A 21,565-nucleotide genomic window follows, 5' to 3' on the forward strand; every position below is an offset into this window, starting at 1 on the left:
AAACACTCACACTTTCCCCAGTTGGCGAAGGATTCTTAGGATTTTGTTATAACGTTCAACAAGCTGTTTTCACACTAGAAGCATCTTAATTCCAGGGGCAATTGACTGGAACCATTTCGTGGTGTGGGCTCTGTACCTTCTCTATAACGGTAACAACATTCATGTCTTTGCAGGATGGACATTAAAAACTGTTTAAAAAAATCTTGACGTTCCTGAAGTCAGACCGGTTACATAACAGAATCAACCAGTGAGGGGCAGCAATGAGCTTCTGTCGAAGAGCAAACGAAGAAGAGGCATCTGCCCTCTGCGCCATTTCTCCTCCCGCAACACTGAAGCTGCTCCTTTGCATCTCTCTGCGCATGATACTGCTCTTCACGGTTTGAGAGAGTTTCCACGGCACGTTGTTTTGTAAACAAAAGATGGAAGTGGTGACCAAGAGAACAGGTGAACACGCCGCAGAACACCGCAAATACATCAGTGTTTACAACAATATCGTGTCGTGCTGGCGGTGTGTGATGTTTTTTTACATAAATATCACGACACAAGCGAACAAGACTAGTCGATTAAATCCTCTAAATTGAAGTGCACACCTTCTGCTGGAGTCTGTTCGCTGCATTACACTCATTTCCAGTTACAATTATGTGAAATACAGACTGTTCGTCGCAGTATTTACCCAGGAAAGTATAAAATCGTGACATTGCGTCAGCGTAAACAAAATAAAGTGCCGAATTATGTGCCGAGTAACTCTGTAAATGTCACCAGCAGTGATTACTAAACACTGACTTTATTCCTCAGAAAATGATGTCAATCGTCTCGATACTGTAACGATATTTACTTGTAGTCCTAACATAAATACTCGGGTACGTTTCTGTTTTTGAGTTGCACTGAAGCGTCTTGCCACTAGTCGGCAGCAAACGCTCATTCCTCAGCTTCTTGTAAAAGCTATTGAGATGTCGTCAGGAATAAAGACCTGCAGTGTTCACAAGATGTGTGATGCGCCATAATGGAGTCACATCCTCAACGATCCCAATAAACCGATGAAAGTGATCAAACAAAGAGCAAACATGAGAAACGTTGATTTGACAGTTCAATTACTCTGAGTGGTGTAGAACTGAATCTGGTGGAACATGTCACCAGGTATTTTTTCTGCTGCATGGAATGACTTCACTCTGGTGGTGCGTGCTGTTTACAGTGTGTGTGTGAGCCAACTGGAACCCAAGGTACATATAAATTGCCTCCAATAATGGACTGCTTGAGTATATGCTCGACATCTTAACCTCTTGAGACCCAAGCTTTTGGCTGGAGTGAATTTTATGTTCCTCTGGGGTATGTGGGATAGTAAGGGCGTTTTTATACATGACTGGTAAACACTTAATGATCCACAACTATGGAGCTTTGTTCTAGTGACCTTTAGTCGGGTGATGCTCTGGTCAGTGCCACATTATTGTCTCTCCATAGTTTTTGCAAAAACAAAGATCTAACTTATTACATAAATATTAGAATTGTTATCTATTTTAGTGTGTATTTAAATGTGTCAAATGTTGATGTCTTATGGTACTAGACGCTTCACTACACGTACATAGACCGATTGTGGAGTGACTGAGGTGTGTGTGTCCCTGCAGGTGTCCAGCAGCTGCTGGTGATGAAAGAAGAAGAAGAAGATGCTACTGAGCAGCAGGAGTGCAGCTCCAGTCTGGATCAGGAGGGACAAGAACCTCCTCTCATTAAAGAAGAACCAGAAGAAGAAGATCTAGACCAAATCAAAGAAGAGGCCACCCAGTTCTCCCTCACTCCTGTCCAGGTGAAGAGTGAAGATGATGGAGCAACCAGTAGCTGGACTCAACACATGAAGACAGAAGCCGATGGAGACACCTGTGGAGGAGCAGAACCAGCGAGCGACGTGGATTCACCTCTCCTCCCAGACCATGGGGGGTCACGTTCCTCGGGAGGTGAGGAAGACGACAGTGAAGACTGGGGAGAAACCAGCAACTCTTGTTCAGGTTTGAACTCTGTGGGGAATCCGGAGGTTCATGTCAATGAGAAGAAAGATTGTACTGATGGCAACTCACTGATCTGCCCTAGATGTGGGAGGAAGTGTTTTTCAAGTTCTGGAATGACAAAGCACGTTAGGGTCTGTCAGGGACCTTTGACTTGTTCGTTTTGTGGGAAATGCTTTGAAGAAAAAGACATGTTAAAATGTCACATGCGAATTCACACTGGAGAAAAACCTTTCATCTGCCCTCAATGTGGGAGTTGTTTTACACAGAGAGGGAACCTGAAGACGCACATGAGAGTTCACAGCGGGGAAAAACCTTTCAACTGCTCTGAGTGTGGTAATTGTTTTGCATTGAGAGCACACCTAAAGAAACATATGAGAGTGCACACAGGAGAAAAACCTTTCAGTTGTTCTCAGTGTGGTAATTGTTTTACAGAGAGCGGGAGCCTGCGAAAACACATACGAATTCATACAGGGGAAAAGCCTTTTGTCTGCTCTCAGTGCGGTAATTGTTTTGCACAGCATGATCACCTGAAGAAGCATATGAGATTGCATACAGGAGAAAAACCTTTCAATTGCACTCAGTGTGGTAATTGTTTTACAGAGGGCGGGAGCCTGCGGAAACACATGAAAATTCATACAGGGGAAAAACCATTTATCTGCTCTCAGTGTGGCAAGAGTTTTTCACAGACAGAGCGCCTGAAAGAGCACATGAGAGTTCACACTGGAGAGAAACCGTACATCTGTTCCCAATGTAGTAAATCTTTCAATCGTCATCAAAACCTGAAGGATCACATGAAGGTTCACACTGGAGAAAAACCATTCACTTGCTCCCAGTGTGGAAACTCTTTTAAGCGACTTCGTAGCCTGAAGGATCACATGAAAGTTCACTTGCTCTCCGTGTGACAGTTACAGTACTTTACTTGCAGTGACACCCAGGTGAAATATATTTGATCCCAGTGTGGAGGCCTCCTATGAGTTGACCCTGTTTCATGTGATCTCATTGTGTTGGTACTCTGAGAAGCAGCCTGTAGGAACGCATGAGAATCATTTTTGGATGCCACTCCGTTTGCCTACGGTGTCGCTGTGGCATTGCATTAAAATATGTGAATAACCAGGAAAGCACTTGTAGTGTTTCCACTGCTGGGTCAGCGTGGATTTGCTTCATGAACAAAATGAGCTTGAAGATGAACTTCTGAAAACACTGTGTTTATGCAGAGAAAGTTGGGTTTAAATCAACCTAGACTCTGGAATTATTTTCTGTTTTTTTCAACTTTTTTTTATAAACTGTATAATGTAATATAAGTTCTGCTTTTGTGTGCATTATGTCTTTCTAAGGTGTTCCAAGACTCAATAAATCGATTCTGGACATCAATGTAGTTGGGAATTCTTCAAGAGGAGTGGCAGATACAATGTGTTTTATGCTCTTCCCCTGACCTGCTCCTGTAGAGCCCAATGTTTAACAGAGACTCTTCATGGTGACACTGGTGGTCGGGTTGATCGCTACAGTAAAAGCTCCTTCACATGATGTAAAAAGATACACGACTTCAGCTGCCAAGGGCGCATGAGGCCATGGAACAGGAAGAGGTCGGTTGGGCTAACATCCACGCTCATTTGTGACGCACCAAGCAATTGTGCGCGGCTCTATTTTCTGGAGTAGTGTTCCTTTAGTCTTGTCCACGCTTGAAATGATCCACCCTGGTGATCCACTCAGCTGCCTTAACCACTCTCTGCAGATGTTTGCAGTTGCAGTGGTCAAGACCCTCTCCACATTGCTGTTGTTAATGTTCCAGTCCAATGTAACAATAATGGAGCCATGCAACATAAATGTCACAGGAAAGTCCTTCCTCCTCAGCAGGAAGGACTTTGCTGGCCAGCTCTGTCGTGTTGCGCATCCCTGTGGAGAGATGTGCTAGTGAATGAATATTTATTTTAATCTCCTCTGGTTTAAATGCCTTACGTGATAAGTTATGTGACATTTATGTTGCATGGCTCCATTATTGTTACATTGGATACAATTCTGTCAATATTTCTCCGTACATTTCACAGAGCCTGTAAAGGAGCAGAGTGAAAAACAGTCCTTGTACTTTCTGCCCCCCTTATTCCCACTTGCCCAGAGTGGTTGTGAAGTTGCTCACTGGCTCCACTTCAGTCTCCCGGATACACAGTTGCTGTGTCCACTTCATGTCCCCTGTCATCTCTTTGATCTTGTCTTGTCCATGTTGAGGGTGAGGTTATTGTCCTCACACCGTGACACCAGGCTGGCCACCTCCCAGCAGAGGAAGGAAGAGAGTCATCTGACAGTTTTCCTTCTTCTGAAGGTGCAGTGAAATAGGATCCCTTCATGAGACTCAATAATAGCCCCACAAGTTTTATTGTATTTATTGCTTCATAGAAACGACACCGCGTGAGTGAAAAAGTGAGTGAACTTTTTGATGACAATCTCTATCTAACCAATCACAATCAGCAAATATGCGATAAACTATCTCATCAAAATTGGTTGCGACTCATGAAGCTGTCAAAAACAGAGATGAATTGGTCATGACAGTGTGATTGGTGCTATTGGTGGTCGGTGATGCTCCATTGAATGAAAACGTCCAGAGTTTGAAAGCTTTGACGATTTTCACGACATATGACGGTTGTGAATGAGGAACGGGTGAAAAGAGAATCATCCTGGAGATAGGCACCGAAAGAGTGAGTGCACACATGCATGTTTGTTTCGCTACTTTTGTGAGGACATCTCATTGGCAACCCTTTCCCTAACCTCTCACTTTTATCCCAGCCCTTCAAAACTAAACTGTTTACAGTTGCTGAATCTGACCACTAGATTGAAGAAGCAGAATCTGTGGTTGGGTGATGCTACCTGCGTCAAATCGTTCACATTAAAGTAAATTAAAGTCTGATCTTAGCTGGGTTAGCAGTTGATTCATTTTTTTTTTCCTCAAGAGCCATGTAATAGAATTACTCAGGTGTGACTTTTCATATGTGATTTAAGTCGGTTTTTCCACATGAAGCGATCACCACATTGAGAGCAGCTGAAAGGCTTTTGTCCAGTGTGAATCCTTAAGTGAACATCCAGTGTCCTCTTCTCTGCAAAGCGTTTACCACATTCAGGGCAGAGGAAAGGTTTTTGCCCAGTGTGTATTCTTGAGTGTGCACTCAGTCTCCTTCTTTCAGTAAAACATTTCCCACATTGAGAGCAGATGTAAGGTTTTTCTCCACTGTGACTTCTTAGATGTGCCACCAGACTACCTCTCCGTGTGAAACATTTATCACATTCAGTGCAGCAGAAAGGTTTTTCTCCAGAGTGAAAACGCTGGTGACTCTTCAGGTTGCCTCGTGCCTTAAAACATTTGTCACACTGAGAGCAACTAAAGGGTTTTTCAACAGAGTGATATCTTAAATGTCTCTTCAAAGTCCCCTGTGCAGCAAAACACTTACCACACTGAGAGCAGGAGAAAGGTTTCACTCCAGTGTGAACTTTCAGGTGATTCCTCAGGTAGCATTTCAGTCTAAACACGTTACCACACTGAGGGCAGACATAAGGTTTTTCTCCAGAGTGAATTTTCATGTGCACCTTTAAATTCCGTTGCTTTTCAAAACATTTCCCACAAACTGAACAAGTCAAAGATCTGTGGCAGGACTTGACATGATTGCTATGTGCAGACATCGAAGACAATTTCTTTCCACATCCAGAGCAGCTTATTGATTTGAAGCCAGCAACTTTCTTTTTACTGACTTTAACTTTTTGACTCTCCAAAGACTCACTGGCTTCTCTCCAGTCCTCACTGTCATCAGTGTCAGAGTCAGAACAAGGCGACCTCTGGTGGTCAGGGAGGAGAGGTGTATCCAAGTCACTGGCTGCTTCTGCTCCTCCACAGGTGTCTCCATCAGCTTCTGTCTTCATGTGTTGAGTCCAGCTGCTGGTTGCTCCATCATCTTCACTCTTCACCTGGACAGGAGTGAGGGAGAACTGGGTGGCCTCTTCTTTGATTTCTTCTTCTTTAATCACCAGCAGCCGCTGGACATCTGCAGGGACACAACACATAGTAGAAAAGAATGAGCGAGCTACACAAGATTTTGACAGCTCTCCCTAAGTCATACAGATAGAGGGAGAGGATCTGGCCAATCCACCAAACAGAGATCGGACATCCTGCACAGCAGTGTTTCCCCTAGGTTTTTGTGTTCGGGGGTGGGCAGGTTTTAACTGAATAATAATTCATTACATTCCACATACTGTATATGTCAAGAATGTTCACATACAAGTGAACTGACACTGTTCCATCTAGATATTGAAGTCACATGACACAGCTGAAGAAGCAACTTTTACAATTTCTATCTCAAAGTGACTGATGGACCTCATGAATTTGAACTTGTGGCCGCCGTAGCGCTACATGCCTGCGTTGTTGAGGCTTTATGAACAACCAATACGTTTCTGTCACAGACTGCACAGTTAATTCTTTCTGGTCTGTCTCGCTCGTGTCTGTGTGTCCTGCGCGTGCGTATCTCCACCGCGTCTGTGTGTCACCCCTCCTTCCCTAATTTGCTCAATGTTTGATCACACATTTTGAGCAACTTTCACAGACAGAAAATGAAATAAATCCTTCCATCGGCCACCGTGTATATAGTGGTGTCACTCAGCAGACAGTGCTCTTGAGTGTGTGCATGTGCAGTGGTTAAAGTGCGTGTGTCACCGGCTGAGACTTGACAACTCGGTGTAACCCGCCTGCCCGTGTCACCGTGGCCGCGCCTGAGGATGAATCCGCGCAGAGAGGTGAGAGAAATGGCACGTTGACGTGTAAATGGAAATGAAATGAGAAGGTTTCTGAGCTAATTTAACAAAAGAACAAGTTAAAAAAAAACGTTCTACTGGAAAGGGAACTTTCTACCGCGCTGTTTTTGATGAAGGGTAATGTGTAAAATTCCATTAATCTGTCTGTAGCGCGTAATTGGATTGGTGGAATTCACTTTTCTTCAGAAACATGCACTTAGACCTTTCATTTGTTTTGAAAAGGTGTGACATTAATGTGTCTGCGTGTTCATATCAACAATCATGGTTTAATGGAGACACAAAATCATGGCTGACTGGACTGTCGTGGTGAAGGTTTACACACAACCAAATTTAATCTGAGCCTGAAGTGTGACTGCGCCCTGACACTCACAGTCAGTCAGTCCAATAGCGTTTATTTCTGTTCCATTCCGCATTGTTCTGCCCAGTGGGTTCATTTTATATTGTGTAAACCTATAAATCCGCTGTGTTCTTGCGTGTCGGTTTATATGTTGACGTGTCGTCTATCTAATTTTAATCTTGCTGTACATTAACTTCAGTTAATCATGCTCATCTTTAATCCAATTTAATCACCTTTTATTGAGCAGGAATGTGTTGAATGTGTTAAGCCCACATCAGGCTTATCGTGCCTTCCTCTTCGAGTGACGGCGCGTTTATTACGAGCCCGCAAAAAAGGCACTTTGGTGCGTGACTTGCTGTTGGAGGTGTAACCTAAATAAAAAGGTCCTTTGCGCGTGGACTCCTTGGCTGTTTGTTGTGCCAGAGTCGCGTCCTTCCACAGGCCAAATCTGCCGTTGCCTCCAGTCTGAGCAGCCGTTTGGAGAAGCTCGGGAGAGAGACAGACCTGTCACTCGAACTTTGTCAGTCAGTTACCTGCTCGCTCGGTCTCCATCTCCTTCCGTCTCTCTTATCATTCTCACGCCGAAGAACGTTTCGTCCACCGGAGGATCCACGAACAAAGAGCGCGATGCCTCTTCAGTTCTGGGAGAGGGAGATGGAGGAGTGGGCGGAGTCAGGCGCACAAACATCCGGGTCAAGCCCAGTTCTCACCGGAAATGGAACTTGAGCAAAGGTTCCGATTCATGTCGTCGTCGTGAACAAGCAGGATGAAAGCTGGTGAGGTTGTCATGTGATCAAATTGAAGACAAACTTCATATGAATAAAAGCGTTGAAAGCATTGAAGGTGTAGAGAGTATGTTTTGCAGCGTCAATATCCAAAAAATACATAAATCCTGAACACATTTATGCATGGAAACTGGAGTCTGTGAACAGTAAAAAAATACTGGGATTTACAGACAGAAAGGAGAAACAAACATTAACATCTGAACAGAAAAGAACAAGGTCGAAATAGTAATAGGAAAAGTGACGGTGGACAGTGGACTTCTGGATAATGGTAATATTCAATGATGAAAGCAATATTCAGTGATGAATCCAAAAAGGTGCTGTAATTTTGTTAAGGTGCCTTTCAGGAGAGATTACAATCGACGACCGCGTGGCGACACCGTGCAGACGACTGATGCTGTGGAGGCACATGTCCACTCAATACCCTGGAGAGTCCGGTGTTGTCATCCTTCAATTCAAAGTGTGCGTTTGGGGAAGATGATATTTTTCAAGATGCAACCAAAAACCTTCCTTGAAGAGAGACACATAAGGTCATGGCCTGCGTACAGTCTGGACCTCAAGCCAGCGGTGGTGGGAATTGAAAAACTGTCCATGACAAGCCTCCAACCTTCAAATCTGGCCTGGAAACATCAGAGAAGTTTGGTGCCAGACTGATGGAGAGAAGTGTGCGTCAGCCAGAGTGGCACGTTGGGGTGACTTTCTTGTTTTGTTTTTCATGGTCCCTTATTAAATATGCAACCATAAAGGAAGTAGAGGTGTTTCTTGAAGCCAGAAAGTTGCCATTGGAACTGATCTCAGTTTTGTGGCCGGGATTCTCTTTTGTCCAGTATGGATGAACTAAAAACACCACTGTGCACTGTTTTTGAATGGCTGCATCAGTTCTCGATGTATGTTTACAGAAGACCCAAGACTAAAGTTTAGTGCATTACCTTTTACATCCGTCAGATGTACCACTAGCCAAATGAGTTTTTCCATCCAGTCTTCCATAAATATTAGCCTTGTTTTCACTCAAAATGACTCTGCATCACAGTATTCTGTTTGGCCTCGGTCTTGCCCTCCTCAATCTCTGGTCTCGACACAGTCTGGACTACAACACAAGCACATTTCCAGTGGATACAACAAGCCAGGAGGATGAGCAGCCAACCTCGGGAATGAAAAACAGAGCAGACAACTGAGAGAAGATAAACATCGAAGTACATTTTAAGATAATATATATATAGATATAGAGGTAAAATATATATAGAGAGAGTTAAAAAAAACTGTGGCTCCCCTCCATGACACCTCACCACAGACATCCACCGCATTTTAAACCTGTAAATATCAGCAAGAAAGTCAATGTTAAGTAATTGGCGTCAGGTTTAAAGATGAATGGTGGAAAGAGGTCATCATGTGCCCGACTCACACTGCAGTTGGAGGTCTTTCAAGTGATCCATCGATCTGCAGCTTGGTTATCACACACTTTATTCCTTTCCACCGTTGTGTCGCGTCTGGGAACATGACTTAGAACAATGTCCAAAACATTCTCCCTGACGCTGCTGTTTTCACCTCAAGCAAAGTAACTACAGGCGTCTTACAGATGGATGCACTGGAAGTACACAATAGCTCGAAAAAATTAAGCATGAAAAGAGAAGGTTTTTCGGTCAATGGCAAACCTTTCTTTCTTGCTTCAGTTCACTTAACTCCCTCCCTTCAGACTGACTCCTGTGGTCAGAGACTGATGTTTCATTACAACTGATGTGTGAGACCATCATTCCCCTTTCCAACAACAAATCCCCATTTTTATTCTACTGCATGTATTTTGTTATAGCTATTTTAATTCATTGTATTTATTTGTTTTGATGTGTTTGGTGTTTTACTGTGGCCTTACATTGTAATTACAATTGTAACATGTCATATCTTCTAATTAAATTTACAAAATAAAAAGACTTGACAAACTGTTCAATTGTGAGACTGCCAGACAGGAAATTTGTAGAAGAAAAGATTTAGTGTTTAGCACAACTGCTAAACATTCCAGCAACCCATCATAGTTCTGTGTCAACTTTGTATGACTCGGTAACCATCCGCCCGCGTTTGCTTGAACTAAAGAATCCTAAAATCTTGTTTCAGTTCACAAACAATTAAAAAACAGGATTATATGGTGGAGGCTGAAGATTAAAAACGCTGTGACACAGTTGAACTGAGCACCAGGTTGCGTTTTGTGCTCGAGATGCGACTTGAGCGTGTACTGACCACCAGCAACGTGAAAGCCTCTGCGAGGTGTTTTTCTAAGCTGTCATGTAAATGTGGTCACTGAGAGCAGACAACAGGTTTTCCTCTGGCGTGGATTTTCAGGTGACCCCAAAGAGAGGCGCTCTGTCTGAAACATTTACCACAGTGAGAGCATTTGAAAGGTTTTTCTCCAGTATGAATTCTCATGTGTATCTTCAGGTAATCGCTCCTGGAAAAACTTTTATCACACTGAGAGCATCTGTAAGGTCTTTCTCCAGTGTGACTCCTCATATGTGCCTTTAGGTGTTCACTCTGGGTGAAGCCTTTGCCACACTCAGAGCAGTTCACACAGTCTCCTGTGTGAAATCTCATGTGAACCTTCAGATAACATCTCCTCACAAAACATTTTCCACAAACTGAACACCTCGGAGGTCCGCAGCAGGATTTTTCATGTTGACTCAGCCCACGCTTTGAAGAACATTTCCTTCCACATCCAGAGCAGGTCGGTGAAGCAGCATCATCCTTCTTCTCACGGACCTCCGGATTCGGCACCGAGTTTGAACCTGATTGAGTGTCACTGGTGTCTCTCCAGTCCTCACTGTCATCAGTGTCAGAGTCAGAACAAGGCGACCTCTGGTGGTCAGGGAGGAGAGGTGTATCCAAGTCACTGGCTGCTTCTGCTCCTCCACAGGTGTCTCCATCAGCTTCTGTCTTCATGTGTTGAGTCCAGCTGCTGGTTGCTCCATCATCTTCACTCTTCACCTGGACAGGAGTGAGGGAGAACTGGGTGGCCTCTTCTTTGATTTGGTCTAGATCTTCTTCTTCTGGTTCTTCTTTAATGAGAGGAGGTTCTTGTCCCTCCTGATCCAGACTGGAGCTGCACTCCTGCTGCTCAGTAGCATCTTCTTCTTCTTTCATCACCAGCAGCTGCTGGACACCTGCAGGGACACACACACCTCAGTCACTCAACTCATAGGGTTCAAACACCATTAACCTGGTCCAAGCACTGAAAACAGAAGCAAAACTTCTCTAATCTTCTTCAGTCTGATGAATCGTAGCAATGTTGTATCCATACGTACTGTAGCTGCTGATCTGTTCGGCAGGGATGTAGAGGGTCAGAAAGAGCATGGAGAGAGATGGATCTAGTGGACAGCCATGTTTGCTTATGTTCGCCCCGTATAGTGTTCGGGTGACGCTGCCCTAGTCGGTTCCGCTTTGTCTCCATCTATTCTACATTACCATCAAGGGAATTTGGACGTGAAGGCTTCAGGATCCTTCACGTCCGAGTCGTGAGCCTTGGTGGCAAGATTTGTGGGCATATGTGAGCGTTTGGGAGGGGTTATGATGCTGCAGAGAAGGGGGGGGGGGGGGGGGGGGGGGGGCGAGAGGAGACTGAAGTGATGGGTGGAATTAGTGGACAAGCCACAGTGATTGGACACAACTGCAGAACTCGCTGGGATTGGTTGAAGTTGCCTTAATGGTTGTGATCACAACATCGCTGTCTCCAGGAGGAACTGAAAAATGTAACTATTATTAAATGTGATAGTTCCGTCTCCCCAGGAGCAAAACTGACTCTAGATCTATCATGGTGCAAACAGGAAGAGACTGTTAGTTTAAGGAGAAGATTCTGAACAATGTTGTGAAAGTGAGGGCGGAGTCAGACAGGATCATGAGGCTGAAGATCCAGACCATGAAAACTAACTTGCAGACAGAGCAAAGCAGGACAGAATTCAAAGGTACATTACATGCAGTGAGGAAAACCAGGAAGAGAAAATCAGGCATGTTTCCAGGCCGTGATCTGGAGAGCCAGGTTAGTGACGAGGAGGAAAACCCCACCGTGGGTCAGAGATCAGATGGGAAGAGTTTTTCACATGTTCATGGAGAAGCCAGTTGGAAAACATCTGGTCCACAGACTTCATTAAAATAGGTTAACTTTTTTCGCCTCTTTTAAGAACCTGACCCAAGTTTAAACCCCTACTCTCTACTGGAGAAGTGGAGAGGGCGATCGAGATCGGCCGCATTCATCGCAGAGCTGGAGCAGCGTAGGGGCCCCCGATGTGGATTCTGCTGTCAACATGACAGAGTCAGGACATTTTTGTGAAGTGAGGACATTTCCCTGGTCCTGACACCTTCAACCCTTAATCTGAGAATCAAGAAGTTCGAATCACTACCTTACTATAATTGGGTTTCAGCTTGGTTTAGTTGTTGAGTGTGTGTGTGTGTGTGCGTGTGTGTGTGTGTGTGTGTGTGTGTGTGTGTACCTGCTCTCCGGGTCTCCATCTGCAGCAGGATCCTCTTCCTTCCGTGTCTCCTTCACAGCAGAGGAAGATGTGGTGGAAACTCGGCAGCAGATGATCGTCACTTATGAATCTTTCCACCTCTGAAGAACATTTCATCCGCCGGAGGATCCACGGACAAAGAGCACGAAGCTGCTCCGGAAGTGAAGAAATGGAGGAATGGGCGGAGTCAGGGGCATAAACATCCGGGTCGCAGCCTCAGTGGGACGTTCGACAGCGTCATTGCAGCGTGTTCAGCGGTGGAGGCTGTCATGCTGCAAAATAACAAATCCGATTGTCACTTGGCGAAGTGCCCTGTAATCGTGTCACGGGAATTTTATTTCAACAATAAGTTTTTTTTAGCATTAAAAAGTGGTTACCGAATAGAAAAAAAAATAACTTCACTTCTGGATAAATATGAATTACACTGAATTAAACAATCAATCATGAATAGAATTTTGGGAAAATAAAACGATCTTTTTTATATTATTTGTTCTGATAAACTATTCATGGTCAGGAGAACTTCCATGGCTGATATCTTTTCGGAGCATTCTGAACCCAGCGAGAACTTGCAGTAGCTACATCCTGAACTGATCCTTGTGTTTCCGAATGTTCCCTGATGATATGAAGGTTTGGAGAAGAAGATGTTAAGAAGAGACATGACTTTTTTAAACAATTGTAACTTCATTACACTCTTTCTCCAGTTCGACTGTCTTGACTTCATGACTTTGAAATGTCTGGTTTTGTGTTTGAAAAGTTGCCAACACTTCTCCATACTGTCCATCCAGAGCGTCCAGAATTGTTCAGTAATGTTCCTGACAGTTGAGATAAGACCTTCATCCTCCTCGAGAGCAGTGTTCAGTTTCCAACTCTGCTGAAAGATGTTGGAGTGACAGACAAACTTCTCCTACCACATTGGTTTGGAGATTGAAGACCTCAAAGGATGAATGAAATGATTTACATTTGAAATGGCTCAAAACTATAACAGTTAAATGCAACTCACTTATGACTGCACCTTGAATTTATCTCAGTATTTTAGTGCAGGAACTTAAACACCATGAAAAACTGTCATTAGAGAATTGGAGACACTAGAACAGCTAGTTTTCTTTGTTTATACTTGTGATTAAAGTCTTTAAACTTTGCTCTTTGAGTCTGTTCAGTTGAACTTCTTCCCCCTCCTCAACTGGCCTGGGTCCTACACAGTAGCTACGGAGACCTTCCTGTAAGACAGGAACATGCATATTGATGGAGCAGCGATGACTTTACCAAGGATGAGACAGAGTGCAGCGTTGCAGTGCGACTTATTGAATGTTTATTCATACAACTTCTGTTCCGCTTTGTCCTCCAGAGGAGCCTTCCTGGGGTGAGTGGCGGGGGACACCCCCGGACGAGTCACCAGTGAAGGGTTCAACCACCGGTTTGACCCTGGAGTCTGAACGACCGCTTTCTTGCTGCAAGGTAGGAAGTACATCTATTTCCATTACAAAGCGGGTCTGGAAAGACCACTGGGCTGCACAACAAAAATGCAGGGACTTTTCTCTTTTGAATTGACAAGTTTAAAAGCAAAAAAAAGACTTGGCTCCTCATTTCTCAACAGAAGGGAGAAAATGTAGTCACATTATTGAAATCTGGTGGTAGTTACTGTGTAAGCTAAAAAATAAATCTTAACTCTGAATTGATCCAATGCGTGTAGACCAGTCGTACCCACACCAGAAAACAATCCGTGATGATCAATCGCAAACATCCGCAAGCCACATGCTCACGCATGGATTGCATTCAGACGTGCCTCCAATCGACTAAAAATAGCTCCATAGATCAACCCCCTCTTTACAAGTCTCCTCATGAGAAACGTGAAAGTCGCAATGACAGGGTCAAAGATAGTGATTATTGGCAGCAGAAGAAGAAGAGCTCTGGCTGGATTCATGGGAGTTTACGCAGGAGACTTGGGACACAGAAGGAAGTGATCCTCAGGCCACAGAGTGCAGGAGCCATGTGATCAGTTCATGGCTGCATTTAGCAGAGCTGGTTGTGCTGAAGGTCTCAGGCAGTATGGGACGAACAGGAAGCTGCTCCCTCGAATACATAACTTATGTGGAACAGGTGACATGTTGGATCGCGGTCTGGACACACTCACTTTAAACAGAGAAGATGAGCGACGATCAATCAGAGATTATTTCAAAAGAAATGCCACAGGTGGATGGACTGGAATGCATTTATTACTCAACTGATGTGGGCTCATCATTTGTGCCAAAATGTTCCAAAACACAGATTTTCATGGTGGCGATTTTTCCTTCATTTAAATAAATAATTCATACAAAATATCATGACTTTACCCCCAACAATTATCTTTGCGTAGCTAAACTCAATGAAAAACATTTTCAGACAGACAGAGAGAAACTGCTCAATATACCATGTGATGAATGATACACACATCTGCACAACTGTGTCTGTCATTATTATCAACAGTGAGGAGACTCATCTCACATGCACCAACACTGACCAGAGGACGAATGACGCCTCAATGTCAAAAGTTCTCTTCCATAATTGGACAAAACAAGAAATCAGTATTCTCAGTATCTGAACTGTCCAAAACACACGTGTTCACTCAGGGCAAGGCTGGTCACCAGAGTGAACTCTCATGTGTTGCTTCAGGTACTGTTTCAGTTTGAAACATTTACTACAATGAGAGCAAACAAAAGGTTTTTCTCTAGTATGCACTCGAAGCATATGTCCGTCCAGGTGACATTTCCGAACAAAAGAACGGCCACACTGAGGGCAGATGAATGGTTTTTCACCAGAATGATGCATCAGGTGAACACTCAGGATACCTTTCGTTCGAAACCGTTTGTCACACTGAGGACAGCTGAAAGGTGTTTCACCAGTGTGAATTCTCATGTGGTCTTTCAGGGCAGCACTCTGACTAAAACATTTGCCACACTGAGAGCAGCTGAACGGTTTTTCACCCATGTGAACTTTCATGTGTGACTGAAAACTCCCACGCTGTGTAAAAGACTTGCCACACTGGGAACACTGGTAAGGTTTTTCTCCAGTGTGAATTCTCGTGTGAGTTTTAAGTGTAGTGTGGCGGTTGAAGCACTTACCACATTGAGAGCATTTGAAAGGTTTTTCTCCAGTGTGAATTCTTGTGTGAGCGTTAAGTGTAGTACGGTACTTGAAGCACTTACCACACTGAGAGCATTTGAAAGCTTTTTCAACTGTGTGAAATCTCATGTGTCCCTGCAGGTCACATTTCCGAGCAAAAGATCTTCCACACTGAGAACATCTGAACGTTTCACGCTCTGCAAAACTTTGACCACACTGAGAGCGTTCGTAAGGTGTTTCTCCCGTGTGAACTCTCATGTGACACTTCAGGTAAGGTTTCAGTTTAAAACACTTACCACACAGTGAGCAAACAAAAGGTTTCTCCCCAGAATGAATTCTCTCGTGTCCCTCCAAGTGACACTTCCGAGCAAATGACCTGCCACACTGAGAGCAGGTGAACGGCTTTTCACCAGTGTGAACTATCATGTGTCTCATTAGGTCATGTTTCTGAGCAAAACTTTTACCACACTGAGAGCAGCTGAAAGGTTTGACACCCGAGTGACGTGTCAGGTGACTATTCAGACGGCCCTTCTGTGAAAAGCATTTGCCACACTGCAAGCAACTGAAAGGCTTTTCACCAGTGTGAACTTTCATGTGTTCCTTCAGGTAATAGTGCTGCATGAAGCATTTACCACACTGAGAGCACTGGAAAGGTTTTTCTCCAGTGTGAAGCTTCATGTGTTCTTTCTTTGTTTCACGCTGGGTAAATCTCTCACCACAGCAGTTGTAAGGTGCATCTCCTGTGTGAAGTCTCATGTGGATTTTTAGATCACGTTTCTTTTCAAAAGATTTTCCACAAACCGAACAACTCAAAGATCCGCTGCAGGATTTCATGTGTCGAATCAGTTCAGACTTCGAAGAGCATTTCCTCCCACACCCAGAGCAGATCAGTGTGTTGAGAGCATCATCTTTCTTCCCACTGACGTGAACATTCGGATCCTCCATTGAATTTGAAGCAGATTCAGGGTCAATGGTTTCTCTCCAGTCCTCACTGTCAACAGTGTCAGAACAAGGCGACCTCTGGTGGTCAGGGAGGAGAGGTGTATCCAAGTCACTGGCTGCTTCTGCTCCTCCACAGGTGTCTCCATCAGCTTCTGTCTTCATGTGTTGAGTCCAGCTGCTGGTTGCTCCATCATCTTCACTCTTCACCTGGACAGGAGTGAGGGAGAACTGGGTGGCCTCTTCTTTGATTTGGTCTAGATCTTCTTCTTCTGGTTCTTCTTTAATGAGAGGAGGTTCTTGTCCCTACTGATCCAGACTGGAGCTGCACTCCTGCTGCTCAGTAGCATCTTCTTCTTCTTTCATCACCAGCAGCTGCTGGACACCTGCAGGGACACACACACCTCAGCCACTCAACAAACACTTCACAGGGCTCATGCAGTTTTTCCAATGTCAAATTCAAGCACATTTCCAGCCTTTTCAAGGTGCATCTGTATGCACGCACATTTTCACAACAGTGAAAAATAACTCCCAGCACTTGTTCGTGCCCTGTTTTCATGACCACTTGTTGATACCATCAACAACAAATAAAATATGCTTTATTTATATGCAGAACTCACTGGGATTGGTTGAAGCTGCGTTAATGGCTGCAATCACAACATCGCTGTCACCTGGAGGAACTGAAATATGAAAGATGTCACGACGAATGGAAGTTGCTGATTATTAAATGTGATAGTTCCGTCTCCCCAGGAGCAAAACTGACTCTAGCTCTATCATGGTGCAAACAGGAAGAGACTGTGCTATTTTAAGGAGAAGATTCTGAACAATGTTGTGAAAGTGAGGGCGGAGTCAGACAGGATCATGAGGCTGAAGATCCAGACCATGAAAACTAACTTGCAGACAGAGCAAAGCAGGACAGAATTCGAAGGTACATTACATCTGGAGAGCGAGGTTAGTGACTGAGACGGTGAAGGCAAAGCCTTTTGCAAGTCTTTAGTAAGGTGTAAGTAACACCTCAGCACATGAGCACATCGAAGACACAACAACAGAACTCAAGGACGGCACATATGGGATGGTGGAAGGCAGTCGGGATGGGGGCTGCATCTCATATGGCCACCCCCACTTGCACGCCGTCACCCGCAGGGCGCCACAATAATGACAATTTAACAATAACTTTAACTGCTCTACATAAGTGTTGTTGCTCACCATCTGTCATGTTTTATCATCGTTGGACATGTTGGCAAAAATCGCTGGTCTGTTCTCAATGATCTGATCCCTTCCGCCCTGCTCTCTGTTTCACACACAAAAGCACTTGCAAAGTAGAATCAAAAATGCATGTGAAACCGTGACATATCAACACACACGCGCAGCTGCTGCGGACATCCATCCATCCATCCATCCATCCATCCATCCATCCATCCATCCATCCATCCAGTGAGCCACCAGTGTGCGGTTGAGCCCAGATATATGTGGGTTAACTGATCCCTGATCTGATCTCATCCTCCATTTCTGCTCTCTTCAAATGCATCTCGCGATCCAGCCGTCCTCGCGTGACCGTTGAAAATACCTTCACTGTTCTGTTTCTCACGCTGCCTCTTTGAAGAACCGGATATGAGAAGGTGGGACACTGGTGCGGAGTCAACATGACACTGTGAGGACCAACAGAGTCAGGACACTTTTTCATGGGAAGCGAGGACATTTTCCCGACACCTTCAACCCTCAAGTTGAGGATCGAGACGTTCCAGTCACTCCGTTACTAGTTTGGAGGAGTGAACTGCTTCAGTTGTTGAGAGTGTGTGTGCGTGTGTGTGTGTGTGTGTGTGTGTGTGTGTGTGCGTGCGTGTACCTGCTCTCCGGGTCTCCATCTGCAGCAGGATCCTCTTCCTTCCGTCTCTCCTTCACAGCAGAGGAAGATGTGGTGGAAACTCGGCAGCAGATGATCGTCACTTATGAATCTTTCCACCTCTGAAGAACATTTCATCCGCCGGAGGATCCACGGACGAAGAGCACGAAGCTGCTCCGGAAGTAAAGAAATGGAGGAGTGGGCGGAGTCAGGCGCATAAACATCCGGGTCAGTGTCGACGTCAGTGGGATGTGTGGATCTGTGGTGAGAGCAGGGAGCCAGTGGAAGATCAGCTGGAGAGGTGGAGGTTTGCCTCAGAAAGGAGAGGAATGAAGGTCAGCTGCAGTAAGATGGAATCCATGTGTGTGAATGAGAGGGAGCCAATTCTTCCCTCAATGGTGGATTCAACTTTTCTCAAGACAAACACTAAGCACTTGATAAACCCATGCACTCACAATGTAAATTAAGATAAAGTGAGATTACATTTATAAATAATAATCCTAAAAAATCCAGATCAGATATATATGCTGAATCATCCTGGTTGCTTTCTGCCATCGCAATTTTGTTCAGGAACTTAAATTCATCTGTTTGTACGCATGTATGTGTTGTGTTGTGACAACAGCAAGATCATACTGTCACACATTTCTTTATTATTACTATCCATAAACAAAAACAACACAACAACAAATGAGACAATGGATGGTTTTATCTTTTTGTTGCTGCCTTTGGGACCCACTGAAGTGGGAAACTCTTTCCACTGCAACAGAAAGAAAAAGAAAGGTTTCATCACAACGCAGGAGAGAACAATGATCCTTGGTGGTCTTTGGTTTGTAACACTTACACTACCATGCACATTTGTATGACATCTAAGACTTTTTTCAATTGTAGTTGGAACACAAACTTGATCTCAAACCTTTGCAGTATCAGGCCCACAATGTTAACGCTAAAACACATGTGAAAGGAGAATTCAGAAAACAATGAAAATGCCCGTATGAAGGTGATCCAAACAGGACCTTGTTGAAAAATAACAAGGGGAAGCAAATGGATAAGGATGAGAATGTCCAGCAGCACAGGTACATTGTCATTGGCTTGTGGCAGCGTGGACTCTCAGAAATTCAGATTTGTCCTGAAACATCACATTTGTTTTCACTTCAAACCTTGCAACCTTTGGAACAGAAACCATTCACCCATGGACCAAACACCTCACCATAAGACAAGCAACTGTGAGTCTGCAGTCCACTGCAGCCAAGAGATTCTGGAGGAAACAACCCTCTCCATGAATGGATGGTTTCACAAAGAAGAGTGAATTCACTGGGCAAAACTCAACTGTGCTGACATGCCTCATTACCAGACAGCATGTGAATGTGTGTGTGTGTTTGTATGTGAAATAAAGTGCATGTGTATCTATGTCCTTTGATGGTGACTGGTTCTGGATGCGGCCTGGTTCTCCTAAAGTCCACCACCATCTCTCTGGTCTTGGTGGTGTTTAGGTGCAGGTGGTTGGAGTCGCACCATGTGACAAAGTCCTGGATCAGTTTCCTGTACTCATCCTCTTGTCCACTCCTGATGCACCCCACGATGGCCGGGTCGTCTGCGAACTTCTGCACATGGCAGAGCTCCGTGTTGGACTGGAAGTCGGAGGTGTACAGGGTGAACAGGACCGGAGAGAGTAGAGTTCCCTGCGGTGCTCCTGTGCTGCTGGCCACAGTGTCCGACCTACTGTCCCCCAGCCTCACATACTGAGGTCTCTTGGTCAGGTAATCAGTGATCCATGCCAGCAGGTGTGTTTCAACTCCCATCTCCGTCAGTTTGTCCCTGAGCAGCAGTGGCTGGATTGTGTTGAAGGCGCTGGAGAAGTCCAAAAATGTAATCCTCACAGCACCACTACCTCTGTCCAGGTGAGATAGGGACCGGTGGAGCAGAAAGATGATGGCATCCTCCACTCCCGTCTTCTCTCGGGAAGCAAACTGCAGTGGGTCCAGGGCGTGGTGGGTCTGTGGCCTCGGGTGGTGGAGCAGCAGCCGTTCCATGGTCTTCATCACGTGTGACGTCAGGGCGACTGGCCTGAAGTCGTTCAGCTCACCAGGGTGTGGTTTCTTTGGGACTGGGATGATGCAGGATGTCTTCCACAGCTGGGGGACCCTCTCTTCTCCCAAACTCAGGTTGAATATGCGCTGGGGGTGTCCCAGCTCCCTCGCGCAGGCCTTCAGTAGTCTCCATCAGGACCTACAGCTTTGTTGGGACGCAGCCTCTTCAGCTGTCCACAGACCTGAGCTGCTGTGATGGACGTTGGAGGTGTTAACCACAGTGTCCATACAGAAGTTAATGTAGTCTGTGGTGCAGTCAACCATCTCCTCCATGTTCTCGCTGTCAGACTCCTGCCGTGTTTCCCAGTCTGTGATTTCGAAGCAGTCCTCCAAGGTCTGCTCGGCTTCAGGAGACCACTTCCTGAATGCGCGTGTGGATGTGGGTAGTTTCCTCAGGATTGCACCACCGTTTGTTCACCTACAGTGCAAGTCCTCCTCCTTTACGCTTCCCACAGGCTCTCGTGTCTCTGTCCGCTCTGACTGTGCTGAAGTCTGGGAGCTCCACGTTAGCATCTGGTATGCTATCAGTAAGCCACGTCTCAGTGAAACACAGTAAACTGCACTCCCTGAAGGTCTTTACGTTCTTTGTCAGCGCAGCCATTCAGTCTTCGAACTTGTTCGGTAGTGAGTTGACGTTTCCCATGATCATTGAGGGCACCGGGGGCTTGAATCTCCACTATTTCAGAGCGCCGGCTCTGCAGCCACGGCACGGCTTCCTTACCTGCACAGGTAAACAGGGAACCACTCTGATGTGGGACTTTGCTGTCAGGACATATGAAAAGCTCCTCGAATAAACGAGTCTCGGCGTAGAATAGTCCATATCCATAGAATAGAATAATTCGTTCCAAGGAGCTCAGAAGAAGAAGAAAAATACAAAACGAGTATAAAAGCATACCGAGCTCCCACTCACCTCGGCGCCTGCGCAGTGAAACGCAACAATGGAACACTTTGGCACATCATACATGAATCTGTTGTGGTTGGCTGGAAGACCCCCTGGAACACCCCTTCTTCCAGTTTCACAAGTGTCCTCATGACACACGTGAAAGTCGCAACGACAGGGTCAAAGATAGTGATTATTGGCAGCAGAAGAAGAAGAGCTCTGGCTGGATTCATGGGAGTTTAAGCAGGAGACTCAGACCTTGGGACACAGAAGGAAGTGATCCTCAGGCCACAGAGTGCAGGAGCCATGTGATCAGTTCATGG

The 21,565-nt window shown here is 45.1% G+C and overlaps 3 protein-coding genes across 3 annotated transcripts; 1 reads left to right on the top strand and 2 right to left on the bottom strand.

Moving 5' to 3' along the window:
* Positions 1 to 327: 327 nt before the first annotated feature.
* LOC128752585 (zinc finger protein 501-like) lies at positions 328 to 3,310 on the top strand. Its single transcript, XM_053853954.1, has 2 exons — positions 328 to 444; positions 1,623 to 3,310. Exons 1-2 carry the CDS (start codon positions 420 to 422, stop codon positions 2,900 to 2,902), a joined length of 1,305 nt encoding a protein of 434 aa, XP_053709929.1. The 5' UTR covers positions 328 to 419; the 3' UTR covers positions 2,903 to 3,310.
* Positions 3,311 to 4,405: 1,095 nt separating this feature from the next.
* Positions 4,406 to 7,786, bottom strand: LOC128752736 (gastrula zinc finger protein XlCGF17.1-like). The gene is made up of 2 exons (XM_053854273.1): positions 7,659 to 7,786; positions 4,406 to 6,025 (listed from the first exon to the last, which is right to left on the bottom strand). Exons 1-2 carry the CDS (start codon positions 7,675 to 7,677, stop codon positions 4,962 to 4,964), a joined length of 1,083 nt encoding a protein of 360 aa, XP_053710248.1. The 5' UTR covers positions 7,678 to 7,786; the 3' UTR covers positions 4,406 to 4,961.
* Positions 7,787 to 14,687: 6,901 nt separating this feature from the next.
* On the bottom strand, positions 14,688 to 16,602 carry LOC128752469 (gastrula zinc finger protein XlCGF57.1-like). The gene has a single exon (XM_053853717.1). The coding sequence runs from the start codon at positions 16,595 to 16,597 to the stop codon at positions 14,993 to 14,995; it is 1,605 nt and encodes a 534-aa protein (XP_053709692.1). The 5' UTR covers positions 16,598 to 16,602; the 3' UTR covers positions 14,688 to 14,992.
* Between the last annotated feature and the right edge of the window lie 4,963 nt (positions 16,603 to 21,565).

Source organism: Synchiropus splendidus, chromosome 1 (genome assembly GCF_027744825.2).
Source record: "Synchiropus splendidus isolate RoL2022-P1 chromosome 1, RoL_Sspl_1.0, whole genome shotgun sequence".
NCBI lineage: Eukaryota > Metazoa > Chordata > Actinopteri > Syngnathiformes > Callionymidae > Synchiropus > Synchiropus splendidus.